The 14,851-nt window shown below is 40.2% G+C and overlaps 1 protein-coding gene across 1 annotated transcript in view; it reads left to right on the top strand.

Moving 5' to 3' along the window:
- The window catches only part of DOC2A (double C2 domain alpha), a 160,498-nt gene that overhangs the window by 19,450 nt on the left and 126,197 nt on the right, over window positions 1–14,851 (top strand). The window contains exon 2 of the mRNA XM_053694322.1: window positions 7,625–7,704. Coding sequence (XP_053550297.1) covers window positions 7,625–7,704 — 80 coding nt within the window. The remainder of the gene's footprint in view (window positions 1–7,624; window positions 7,705–14,851) is intronic.

The following is a 14,851-nucleotide window of genomic DNA, read 5'->3' as shown; positions in this document are numbered from 1 at the left end:
TCGAACAAGTTCTCTAGTTGAGAAGCTTGTCTGCTCGCCTTATAATACATGTGGGCCCTAATCAGTTTGTTAAAGAGACACATTAACGCAAAAAATATTCCTGCTTTTTCAAATAAAGATAGCAAGAGAATGAAGAAAAATTGATAATAGGAGTAAATTAAAAAGTTGCTTAAATTTGCTTCTCTGAATCATGAAATAAAAATGTGGGTTTAGTGTCCCTTTAAGCATAACATTTTGTATTAGAATGTAAGTGCTTTATGAGACCTTGCCCCTTGTTCTAATCCATCAGAGATTGCACGGGAAGTATGTTGCATATTTGTAGTCATTCCAATGCATTTGAACACAACCTACAGATTACGCATTTATCACAAGGTTTTCAGATGTGTTTGTGGCAACAGTGTAGGGTCAATAAAACCTGTTTGTGATACTAATATCCAGCTGAAAAAACTCACTGCTACATCACAACTCGAACCGCTCCTCATCACACCTGCGAATTGTGAGTCGCTCTCCATCTTGTGAATACTTTACACTGCATTAAACATGGTCCACAATAAAGGAAACCAGCATCAGAAAACACCTCCAAAATTGTACAGCACAAACTAATTATACCGGGAAATCGCCATTTATTAAACAGTGTGTTTTGTCCACCACAGACCTTAGTAGGTGCTCAGTTATAAGACAAAAATGGTGTTCTTTGTATTTATAAAGTCCTCTTAGCTGTGAAAACCGACCCTTTAAATGTACCATTTAAAGGGACATGAACCCCAAAAGTTGTATTAATGATTAAAACAAAAAAATAACATTTTAAACAACTTTATAATTTACTTCTATTATCAAACTTGCTTCATTCTCTTGTTATCCTTTGTTGAAGGAGCAGCAATGTAATTCTGGGAGCTAGATAAACACATCAGATAAGTCAAAGACAAGAGGTATATATGCAACTACCAATCAGCAGCTAGCTCCAAGTAGTGCTTTGTGCTCCTGAGCCTACCTAGGTATGCTTTTCAACAAAGTATATCAAGCGAATGAAGCAAATTAGATCAAATAAGAAAAATAGAAAGTTGTTTAAAATGATATGTTCTATCTGAATCATGAACAAAAATGTTGGGTTTCATCCATTTAATACAGGGTTGCAAGACTTATGTTTTTAATTAAGTTGTGAGCTTCTTTTAAGTGCGCTAAATGAAATAAGATCTGAGTTTGTTCGTGCTTGTGCTGAATCAAGACTTGGCAAAGTAGCTGCTATTATTGGCGCTAAATATCTCTCTGCAAAACACATTGATTTGTTTGTTCTGGTTTCCTTAACACCAGCTTGTCTGGTTCTCAGTATCTGATGGCTCTGATAGGTCATATTATTGTGTGAGTGTGCAGCGTCTATCATCTCACTTAACCATCAATGATCCAGTAGATTGGTGGCAGAGGTGACATTTATAAAGGTCCGAGAACACTGATGTGCAGATATTAACCACTGATCCACGGCTTTGGTTTCCAATATGACCCAGTTTGTGAGTGCCACAGTTTGATGTAATAGCTGTTAAAGGGACATGCAATTCAAAATTAAAGGGATGTTTAACAGTCTGTTTCACTGTTGTAATAAAAAATCACTAAGCAGTGGCTTATACTTTAAGGGATACTAAACTTTAAAGGGATAGTCTAGTAAAAATTAAACTTTCATGATTCAGATAGCGCAGCAATTTTAAGCAACTTTCTAATTTACTCCTATTAGCATTTTTTCTTTGTTCTTTTGGTATCTTTATTTGAAAAGCAGGAATGAAAGCTTAGGAGCCAGACCATTTTTGGTTCAGACCCTGGATAGCGCTTGCTGATTAGTGGCTACATTTGTGCAGTGTTCATTACTTCATATCACAGCCCTACAATACAAGGAGGAGGGGCCTCTGCAGGAAGGTTTATCTTAGCCTGATGTCATAAAACTTCTAGGCTGGTTTACTATGAAGTGAATACACTAAATAAGAGGGAGTCAGAACTGACAGAATAAAACTCTTATCACAATCGGGGCAGGAATTACACTGAGAATTTCTCAGTTCTAATTTTGCAAGAAAACAAGTAAGCTATTTGCTGTTTTTTACACAATCTGTCTCTCTTTATGTTTGCTTTGATTTAACATATATATTTTTACCAAAGGAGCACTGTTTTAATATCCCTTTAAAAATACATGATTCAGAATGTACAATTTTTAAAAAAAGACTTTCCAGTGTACTTCTGTAAATGGGCCTCTTTCTCATGATGTCCTTTATTGAAATGTAGCTCTTTACTGATGTATGCTGGGTAGTGTGCACGTGTCTTGAGCACAACAGGGCAGCAGTGTTTGAAAGAATTCATTTCGTGCTCAGACAGCTTCCTCCCCTTTACAAACTGCTTGCTGTGTTAATAATACGTCAGGAGATTGCCCCTCCCCTTCTCTGCGCTTTAGCGCGCACTGGCTATTAACAGCTGACCCTTGCAAGTCACAGAGGTGCCTAGAGGAGTAAATGGTCAGCACAGCTATTTGTAATAAATGACATTGTCTGTACAAAGGTTAATGGCCAGTTGCAGCCATCGCACTGTGCCCTAACTCTGTATTGTTTATTGAAAGACCTGGAGTGATGCTGTGATGATTTATTTCTTGTGCTTTTGTATCATATTACAGTGTATTGAATTCAATTCGTAATTAGTGTCCACTGACTGGAAGAACTGGCTGTGGCAATTTCCGTGTATTTTATTGTATTTTGGGTTGGTGCTAACACATGAGAAAGAGGCAGCAAATAATTGTTTTACGCGCATGTGTGTGTACGTGTACATGTGTCTGTGTGTGCATGTGTGTGTACGTGTACATGTGTCTGTGTATGCATGTGTGTGTGCGTGTACATGTGTCTGTGTATGCATGTGTGTGTGCGTGTACATGTGTCTGTGTGTGCATGTGTGTGTACGTGTACATGTGTCTATGTGTGCATGTGTGTGTACGTGTACATGTGTCTATGTGTGCATGTGTGTGTACGTGTACATGTGTCTGTGTGTGCATGTGTGTGTACGTGTACATGTGTCTGTGTGTGCATGTGTGTGTACGTGTACATGTGTCTGTGTGTGCATGTGTGTGTACATGTACATGTGTCTGTGTGTGCATGTGTGTGTACGTGTACATGTGTCTGTGTGTGCATGTGTGTGTACATGTGTCTGTGTGTGCATGTGTGTGTACGTGTACATGTGTCTATGTGTACATGTGTCTGTGTGTGCATGTGTGTGTACGTGTACATGTGCCTGTGTGTGCATGTGTGTGTACGTGTACATGTGTCTGTGTATGCATGTGTGTGTACGTGTACATGTGTCTGTGTGTGCATGTGTGTGTACGTGTACATGTGTCTATGTGTGCATGTGTGTGTACGTGTACATGTGTCTGTGTGTGCATGTGTGTGTACGTGTACATGTGTCTGTGTGTGCATGTGTGTGTACGTGTACATGTGTCTGTGTGTGCATGTGTGTGTACGTGTACATGTGTCTGTGTGTGCATGTGTGTGTGCGTGTACATGTGTCTGTGTGTGCATGTGTGTGTGCGTGTACATGTGTCTGTGTGTGCATGTGTGTGTACGTGTACATGTGTCTGTGTGTGCATGTGTGTACGTGTACATGTGTCTGTGTGTGCAAGTGTGTGTACGTGTACATGTGTCTGTGTGTGCATGTGTGTGCGTGTACATGTGTCTGTGTGTGCATGTGTGTGTATGTATCTCTGTGTGCACATGTATGTTTGTGTGTTCATGCATGTGTGTATGTATCTCTGTGTGCACGTGTGTCTGTGTGTGCATGCATGTGTGTATGTATCTGTGTGTGCACGTGTGTCTGTGTGTGCATGCATGTGTGTATGTATCTCTGTGTGCACATGCGTGTCTGTGTGTGCATGCATGTGTGTATGTATCTCTGTGTGCACGTGTGTCTGTGTGTGTGCATGTGTGTATGTATCTGTGTGCACATGTATGTTTGTGTGTTCATGTGTGTGTATGTATCTCTGTGTGCACGTGTGTGTGTGTGTGCATGCATGTGTGTATGTATCTCTGTGTGCACGTGTATGTGTGTGTGCATGCATGTGTGTATGTATCTCTGTGTGCACGTGTGTGTGTGTGTGCATGCATGTGTGTATGTATATCTGTGTGCACATGTGTGTTTGTGCGTGCATGTGTGTATGTATCTCTGTGTGCACGTGTGTCTGTGTGTGTGCATGTGTGTATGTATCTGTGTGCACATGTATGTTTGTGTGTGCATGTGTGTATGTATCTCTGTGTGCACGTGTGTGTGTGTGCATGCATGTGTGTATGTATCTCTGTGTGCACGTGTGTGTGTGTGCATGCATGTGTGTATGTATATCTGTGTGCACATGTATGTTTCTGTGCACGTGTATGTTAGGGTGTGCAGGCATATGTGTTTGTATTTCTGTGTGCACATGTATTTGTTCATGTATGTGTATGCATGTATGTTTGTATGTACCACTATGGGCAGATGTATGTGTGTAAACATATGTTTTTGTGTGTCCATGTGTGTTTGTGCGCATGTATTTGTTAATATGTTTGTGTGTGTGTATGTACATAGGCTAAATATACAAATTATCGTATACACATGTATATATGCACATAACATACATGTATGTGCATGCACACATTCACGTACACACATGCACACACATATGCACATGCATGCACACCATTGAGCTTATACACACACACACATATATATGTATAGATAGATATACAGTATATATATATATATGTGTGTGTGTATATATTACGGTAAAGTCAGATATCGGGTAATCCTACGATTACCCGAGTAAAACTGACATTACCCAGCGGCTGTGGGTAAAGCACGATGTAAGCTCCTAGGATTACTCAAATGTGTCTGGATAAAACCCATGTACACAATTATTTTTGTCTCTGCCTGGGGGGTTCAAGGAAGGTGCCCCGCCGATCCTCTGGCATCCACCCCAAGTAAACCTTGGGGATTGAGGTTTTCAAGGGGGGCTTCGTCCCCCTTGAACCCACCAGGCGGAGGCAAAAAAGATAGTTAAGATGGGGAATTACTGCGCATATCATATATATGTTTGATGCAGTGATGTGCAAGAACTATTGTCTTCAAAGGATGAAAATAGTGCTGTGATTAGCTTTATCCGGAAGCTTTTGGGTAATGATCTTACATCGGGCTTTACCCACAGCCGCTAATGTCAGTTTTACCCGGGTAATCGTAGCATTACCTAATATCTGACTTTACTCGCAACATATACACGCTCACACACATACTCCCAACTGACGTGCACAAGCTTTGGGTGTGTTCCTTGGGGTCGGCTTTGTAATATTTAACCTTGAATTGCATAAAAATTACATAAAAAAGACAATACAATAGCACTACATTTTACATGAGCAGTAGATTTTTTTCTGACAAATTTATAAATTACATAAAATCTTAGACTCCTATACGTTTACACTCTAAACTCTTGCACATGCTCGGTAGGAACTGGTGCCTTAGAAATTGCGTATATAAAAAAGACTGCGCACAATTTCTTAACATTGCATTTTCCGTCTGACTCATAAACATACATTTGACTTTACTGTCCCTTTAATGTAAATGCTTGTGCTGAATTATATTTCGTCTCATGGTCGTTTCTCGCTGTTTCAACGCTGACAAAGTTGTCTTGTTTTTATTTTTATTCTATTTCTCTTTATAACTTTTCTCGTTTTTTATTTTATATGTTAGCATAAATTGTTTTATGTAGGATTTTTAATCGTTTTAATTTTCTTGTTCTGCAATGTTCTGAGAGTTTTTCTGTGTGTTCTTCAAAGTGGTGCTTGTTCTATGTGCAGAGAAATGAATGGTTGTTAAATAGATGCTTATAATGATTATAACGGAGAGTGACTCACAGCTGTGATGAGGGGCGGCTACAAATTATTAATTCTGCAACTTTCAAGTTGTGATGTCACAGTGATTTTTTTTATCTCACATCTTAGTTTCACAAAAGTGTTCTATTGAATCCTAGGCCAATTACATTGACTTTTGATAAGAAATGCAGATACTTAAAACAGACTAAACAAAATGAAAGGGGCATGATTTATGATGAAAAACTAAGGGAACGCAAAAGTCTCGCAAGGCATTGTATCTCAACCACGGCCCACAAGTTCCCCCAACAGTCCAGGTTTTCATTATAGCTGAACTAGAGAATAGGTAAAATAATCAGCTGATGGGTGAGAGCAGGTTAGTAACCATGGTTACTGATCAGCTGATTATTTTAACTGTGCACTGGTTCAGCTATAATGAAAACCTGGCCTGTTGGGGGTACTTGAGGACCGTGGCAGAGAAACACTGTTGTAAGGCATGATACCATGATCAGCAAGAACTGAGGTACTGGACAGAGTACTATTGTGGTAGTAACGAACAAACTGCTCACTAATCACATGCCTGATGCAGTAGCCAAAAGAAAAAGGTCTTTTAGTGTGATATCCCAGAAGGTTTCTTCATGTGAATGCTAAAATGAGAAGCCGTTGATTAAAGAGTTAAAGGGGTATGAAATCCACATTTTTCCTTTCATGATTCTGATAGAACATGCAATTTTAAACAACTTTCTAATTATATTATCAAAATGTTTTCATTCTCTGGGTATCTTTTGTTGAAAAGCAGGGATGTAAGCTTAGGAACATACACATGTTTGGAGCACTATAGGGCAGCATTTGCAAGCGCACTAGATGACAGCACTATTTCCTGACATGTAGTGCTCCAGAAACCTACCTAGGTATCTTTTCAACAAAGAATACCATGGGAACTATGCAAATTTAATTTAAAAAAGTGTATTTAAGTATGCATTGTGCACCAGCATTTTAAACACAGCACTGGTTCAGAGAATCTAAGGTGCTTGTACCATCTGGTAAAGACTCATTTTGTTAATTGCTAACATGATACAAACCCCACTGGTGCTCTGATCAGCTGCAGTATTTAAAATGCTTGTGCACTGAGAATATTTAACTATGCTTCACATGCATGTGCAGAGAAAAATGTTGACACTAAAAAAGTAATAACTTTTACTAGAAGCATTTTTCCATTACATGTATATTGCAAATATGATTATATTTAAAGAGGTAATTCATTTATGTGTAATTACATTTTGACCGGAATGTCCCTTTAAGTGCACCTTCACCTTAGGACCCCTTTGGGTTAGTACTCAAGCGATAGCCAGGAACTGTGTTTTGTAGTGCGCTGCATAGAAGTTGGGTGAGGGAGTTAGTGCGGACGCTGTGTCCAACCTCCAGATGTGAGCATGCCCTACCCAGAGATGGCAAAATTTGGCACTCCAGATGTTTCAGAACTACATTTCCCGTGATGCTTGACTGGATCTCAGAGTGGCTAAGCATCATGGGAAATGTAGTTTTGAAACATATGGAGTGCCAAAATTCGCCATCACTGCCCTAGGCTTTCTTTCCAGCGCTAGCAAGTTGCTTTCCAAAGCACTAAGGATTGTGTTCTAGCAATGTTAGTGCACCATAGTGTTGTTATTATTATTATTTTTATTATAACCATATGAATAATGTGTCAATAAGAATGTTATTTATTTTTAATTTCTTAAATTAAAGATCCTGAATTTTTATTCTTTCTATTTTAGCTGCACTGGGAACCCTAGAATTTGACCTTCTTTACGACCAAGAAAATTGTATCCTACAGTGCAGCATCCTAAAAGCAAAGGTATGTCCCTATGCTGCACCATCTGAGCACAGCTTAATACACCTAGGTTGTGAGTCGGTGTCTTGAATGAGAGTTAAAAGGGAGGGCAGATGATACGCTTGTATGCAGATAGTGAATGAGCCAAGCCTGGTCTCATTTTTTTCATGGGAAGGACATGCAAAGTGTGTCACAATGACTCTTGTGTGTCACTGTGCCCCCCCCCTGTTTACCCAAAGCCTTTACATTCAGTCTTGGAGGAGGGAGGGAGGGGTCAGTCAATGTCTGATGTCTCACTCATCCCTCTAATCCCCTGATTCCTCGTTCTGATCTCAGAACATAAACCCACAGCAGGTATTACCCATAAATCCCCTTGGACATAGAATATCCACTAATCCTGTTAGAGAGTGGAATCCTCTGGCATTCTGCCAGTAACAATCTGACACTAGCCCGTCGCAAGACATGGCACAGGACTTGCAATTTCCTTAAAACATTATTTAGTTTATGGCACACATCAAGACATGGCCTGAGACTGCCCCACTGATTATCATGACCTGTGGCATGCTGCAAGGCATGTCATGGGACTGACACTCTCTCCTACATGACCTGTGGCATACTGTATGACATGGCATGGGACTGACACTCTCTCCTACATGACCTGTGGCATACTGTATGACATGGCATGGGACTGGCACTCTCTCCTACATGGCCTGTGGCATACTGTATGACATGGCATGGGACTGGCACTCTCTCCTACATGACCTGTGGCATTCTGTATGACATGGCATGGGACTGGCACTCTCTCTTACATGATGTGCAGTATGCTGTATGACATGGCATGGGGCTGGCACTCTCTCCTACATGACCTGTGGCATACTGTATGACATGGCATGGGACTGGCACTCTCTCCTACATGACCTGTGGCATACTGTATGACATGGCATGGGACTGGCACTCTCTCCTACATAACCTGTGGCATACTGTATGACATGGCATGGGACTGGCACTCTCTCCTACATGACCTGTGGCATACTGTATGACATGGCATGGGACTGGCACTCTCTCCTACATGACCTGTGGCATTCTGTATGACATGGCATGGGACTGGCACTCTCTCCTACATGACCTGTGGCATACTGTATGACATGGCATGGGACTGGCATTCTCTCCTATATGACCTGTGGCATACTGTATGACATGGCATGGGACTGGCACTCTCTCCTACATGACCTGTGGCATACTGTATGACATTGCATGGGACTGGCACTCTCTCCTACATGACCTGTGGCATACTGTATGACATGGTATGGGACTGACACTCTCTCCTACATGACCTGTGGCATACTGTATGACATGGTATGGGACTGGTACTCTCTCCTACATGACCTGTGGCATACTGTATGACATGGCATGGGACTGGCACTCTCTCCTACATGACCTGTGGCATACTGTATGACATGGCATGGGACTGGCACTCTCTCCTAGATGACCTGTAGCATACTGTATGACATGGCATGGGACTGGCATTCTCTCTTACATGACTTGTGGCATACTGTATGACATGGCATGGGGCTGACACTCTCTCCTACATGACCTGTGGTATGCGGTATGACATGGCATGAGACTGGCACTCTCTCCTACATGACCTGTGGTATGCTGTAAGACATGGCATGGGGCTGGCACTCTCTCCTAGATGACCTGTGGTATGCTGTATGACATGGCATGAGACTGGCACTCTCTCCTATATGACCTGTGGTATGCTGTATGACATGGCATGAGACTGGCACTCTCTCCTACATGACCTGTGGTATGCTGTAAGACATGGTATGGGACTGGCACTCTCTCCTACATGACCTGTGGTATGCTGTATGACATGGCATGAGACTGGCACTCTCTCCTACATGACCTGTGGCATACTGTATGACATGGCATGGGACTGGCACTCTCTCCTAGATGACCTGTGGCATACTGTATGACATGGCATGGGACTGGCATTCTCTCTTACATGACTTGTGGCATACTGTATGACATGGCATGGGGCTGACACTCTCTCCTACATGACCTGTGGTATGCGGTATGACATGGCATGAGACTGGCACTCTCTCCTACATGACCTGTGGTATGCTGTAAGACATGGCATGGGGCTGGCACTCTCTCCTAGATGACCTGTGGTATGCTGTATGACATGGCATGAGACTGGCACTCTCTCCTATATGACCTGTGGTATGCTGTATGACATGGCATGAGACTGGCACTCTCTCCTACATGACCTGTGGTATGCTGTAAGACATGGTATGGGACTGGCACTCTCTCCTACATGACCTGTGGTATTCTGTATGACATGGCATGAGACTGGCACTCTCTCCTACATGACCTGTGGTATGCTGTATGACATGGCATGAGACTGGCACTCTCTCCTACATGACCTGTGGTATGCTGTAAGACATGGTATGGGACTGACACTCTCTCCTACATGACCTGTGGTATGCTGTATGACATGGCATGGGGCTGGCACTCTCTCCTAGATGACCTCTGGTATGCTGTATGACATGGCATGGGACTGGCACTCTCTCCTACATGACCTCTGGTATGCTGTATGACATGGCATGGGGCTGGCACTCTCTCCTAGATGACCTGTGGTATGTTGAAACACACAGTAAGATACTGATACCCTTTCAAACATGATCTGAGGCCTCATGTAAGACATATCATGTGACTGTCACTCGCTCTAATCAGTGACATGCAACAAAACATAGCAAGTAGACTGGCACACTCTCTAATATGATCTTTGACAAGGTATAACGTATTTATTTTGAGTAAAGTTATTTAACTTCTGGATAATTTTATATCTGCATTATAAACATCTGCATTGAAGTACTGTAAAGAATATAAATTAAATAAATAAATAAACCAATCAATACGTGTTTTATATGTATTTATCAGTCGTTAAAATGAAGTGAATGAAGAAAAAAAAATGGTTCCACACTCCGTAAGATAAAAAAATTCAAAATTTTATTTCAAAATATTTTTAAAAATCGAAACTGTGACAGCCTGCCACATAAAGTAGTGAAAGAGGAAAGCGCAGCACACAGGCTTACGTGTTTCGGTTAAATGAAGTGAACATAAACGCATTTCAACTTTAAACAGAAGCATTCTTACAATACAGTTGCAGCCCAGTACATTTGCAGTGACAGCGTCTAATCTGTTGGGTGCATAGAGAACCAGCAGTGACTTGTAGCACATTAGTGATGACGCGCCAGTGTGAGACCCCCCCCCCCAGACACACACTAGCTCTCTAAACAGGCGCTACATTCCAATGCAGAGAAATCAGATATGCATATGCCCCACGTGCAACCTTACAGAGTTAAAACTAGCAAATGAAACTTGTGTATTGAAGAAATGATTTTGATGCAATACAATTTTTACCACCAGGTCCCTTTAAAACTGTAATGTTGTTAGTAAAATTTATATTTTTTTGCAATCTGAGGACAAACTCATTGAAAAGTATTTTGAGTATTATTTACCATTTAAAATATAGGCAATTAGGAACAGAAACCTAAAAAAACCCGCCATACACAATTTCACCCTGCATAAAGAAAGAAGGTTATTAATAGGCTGTTAATGAAAAAAGTAAATATTTAAGAAACTAGTATTTGGAGAAAAAAGGCAAATGAAAGTGAGACAAGTGGGGGGGAATAAGTGCTACTGAGATTAAAACAGGAAATAGAGGTACAGAGAGAGTGAAACATGGTTGGAGCCATAAAAGAGCAAGAGGCGAGATTGGCACAGAGCAAACAAGAGAGTGATGGACGTGAAGTGATCCATGGAAATATTGTAGTAGAGAGATCAAAGAATGGGGGGGGGGGAGTGGATAGATTGATGAAGAATGATCCACAGAAGAAATGGAGAAAACATTTGAAAGAGGAGAGATCTACATGAATTATGTAGTAAGAGAGAGCTAGAGGGCAAATACATGTTGAGAGATGTAGAGGCGGCATGGAAGTGAGGAGATCTAGAGGAGTGATGAAGGTGGAAAGATTAAAGAGACACAAAACCCCAATTTTCTTATATAGAGAAGAAGAGACATCTAGAAGAGAGATGAAGGTGAAGAGATCTAGAGGGGAGATTAAGGTGAAGAGATCTAAAGGAGATGTGAAGGTGAAGCAATCTAGAAGGGAGATTGAAGAGATAGGAAAGTCAAAATTAAACTTGCATGATTCAGATAACTTTAAGACAATTTTAAATTAACTTCTATTTTCAAATGTGCTTGTTCTCTTGATATCCCTTGTTGAAAAAGAATACGCACATATCCTTCACTAATGGGAGATCATTGGTGCCTGCACAAATTTGTGTTTTGTGATTGGCTGACTAGATGTGAAGCTGCCAGTAGTGCAATGCTGCTCCTTCAGCAAAGAATAACAAGAGAATGAAGCAAATTTGATAATGGAAGTAAAATGGAACGCTCTTGTATGTTCAATTCCAAATCATGAAAGAAAATGTTGGGGTTTCCTGACCCTTTAAGGTAGATGGAGGTTAAGAGATCTAGAAGGGAGATGGTGGTGAAGAGATCTAGAATAGAGATGGTGGTGAAGATATCTAGAAGGGAGATGGAGATGAAGAGATCTAGAAGGGAGATGGAGGTGAAGAGATTTAGAATAGAGATGGAGGTGAAGAGATCTAGAAGGGAGATGGAGGTGAAGAGATCTAGAAGGGAGATGCTAGTGAAGAGATCTAGAAGGGAGGTGGTGGTGAAGAGATCTAGAATAGAGATGGAGGTGAAGAGATCTAGAAGGGAGGTGGTGGTGAAGAGATCTAGAAGGGAGATGGTGGTGAAGAGATCTAGAAGGGAGATGGTGGTGAAGAGATCTAGAAGGGAGATGGTGGTGAAGAGATCTAGAAGGGAGATTGAGGTGAAGAGATCTAGAATAGAGATGGAGGTGAAGAGATCTAGAATGGAGATGGAGGTGAAGAGATCTAGAAGTGAGATGCTGGTGAAGAGATCTAGAAGGGAGATGGTGGTGAAGAGATCTAGAAGGGAGATGGTGGTGAAGAGATCTAGAATGGATATGGAGGTGAAGAGATCTAGAATAGAAATGGAGGTAAAGAGCTCTAGAAGGGAGATGGAGGTGAAGAGATCTAGAAGGGAGATGCTGGTGAAGAGATCTAGAAGGGAGATGGTGGTGAAGAGATCTAGAATAGAGATGGTGGTGAAGAGATCTAGAAGGGAGATGGTGGTGAAGAGATCTAGAAGGGAGATGGTGGTGAAGAGATCTAGAAGGGAGATGGAGGTGAAGAGATCTAGAAGGGAGATGGAGAGAAAGAGGTGGACTGACAGAAATATAGAGAAAGTAATAAAATGGAGGCAGAAGATGCAACTAAAGACAAAATCACAAGGAAAAAGCAAATGATATCAGAGGGAACAAGAAAAAAAGATTAGAGAGATGGATACAGAGCACAAAAGATGGAAATTGACAGATTGTAAAGGGAGAGAGGAAGAGGAAACAGAGCTACACTGTGATAAAGACCACAGAAGCAGATGAAAAATAGACAGGCTGTGAGGGCATTTGTTTGTGAATATGAAGATCTTTCTATGTCTAAGCGTCCTTTCTATGCTTTATCTATGTGTATGTAACAGTAACATATAGTAAAACTATCAGGAAGTGTATGTGTGTGTGCATCTGTTACTCGGGTATATACTGCCCACTGGCTGATAGGGACAAGTCCCACAAAGGGCTACATTACAAGTGGTGCACTAGCTGTTGCGCACGAGCAATAAGGGTTATTTTGTGGTTCTTTGTGCTGTCGGAAATAGCGAGCTGAAAGTAAACACGTTCGCTTGAGCTCAATCCAATTTAACGCACGTCGGGTTAGTGTGACTAGTTAACTGTTACGTGAGACAAAAATGTTGCACAGAAAAAAACAAAAATACATTTAAATGTACAGTTAAACTCATAATAACTCTGATAAAAATAATTTTAAAAAATTGCATTAAAAAAAGTATAAGGGCTCAAAGATATGAGGTTTCAGGTGTTAGGAAAAAGCAGCAATTGTAAGCAACTCTCTAATTTACTCCTATTATCAAATTTTCTTCGTTCTCTTGGTATCTTTATTTTTTATTTTTAAAAAAGCAGGAATTAAAGCTTAAAGGGACACTGAACCCACATTTTTTTCTTTTGTGAGTCGGATACAGCAGCAATTTTAAGCAACTTTCTAATTTATTCCTATTTTCAATTTATTTTCTTTTTCTTGGTATCTTTATTTGAAAAGCAAGAATGTAAGTTTAGATGCCGGCCCATTTGTGGTGGACAACCTGGGTTGTTCTTGCTGATTGGTGGATAAATTCACTCACCAATAAACAAGTGCTGTCCAGGGTCTGAGCCAAAAATTAGCTGACTCCTTAGCTTAAATGCCTTCCTTATTCAAATAAAGATAGCAAGAGAACAAAGAAAAATTGATAAAAGGAATAAATTAGAAAGTTGCTTAAAATTGCATGTTCTATCTGAATCACAAAAGAAAAAAAAAATGGTTTCTGTGTCCCTTTAAGAGCCGGTTCATTTTTTTTCCTTCAGAACCTGGGTTACACTTGCTTATTGGTGGCTAAATGTAGCCACCAATCACAAACGCTATCCAGGGTTCTGAAACCAAAAATGGGCCGGCTCCTTCGTTTATAGTCCTACTTTTTCAAATAAAGATACCAAGAGAACGAAGAAAAATTGATAATAGGAGTAAAATAGAAAGTTGCTTAAAATTGCATGCTCTATCTGAATCATGAAATAAAAAAAATGTTTTTACTATCCCTTTAACATAGAGATACATACATATACATGTCTAAATATGTATGTGTGTGTAATGATATATTTTAAAATTTCTGTGTTTTACTGTATATTTACTGTACATATTTAACATTTTTTACTTACAGGATAATGCAATCTTTATTGTAAATACATATTTCTATATACAGTATATCTGTATATACCTACACCTATATATCTATTGCTATAGATATGTAGGTATAGATATGTATTTTACATGAACAGTATCAGATATATATAGAAATAAATATTTAATAAGTACATTATTATTATATATGCGTTTTGCACTTTGGGTTTTGGATTTAGATTTAATTGTGTTAGTGAACATGAAAACTTAGTAATCTTAAGGGCAGTTATTG

The sequence above is a fragment of the Bombina bombina genome, chromosome 11 (assembly GCF_027579735.1).
Source record: "Bombina bombina isolate aBomBom1 chromosome 11, aBomBom1.pri, whole genome shotgun sequence".
Lineage (NCBI taxonomy): Eukaryota > Metazoa > Chordata > Amphibia > Anura > Bombinatoridae > Bombina > Bombina bombina.
This window is presented reverse-complemented; position numbering and strand designations above follow the sequence as displayed.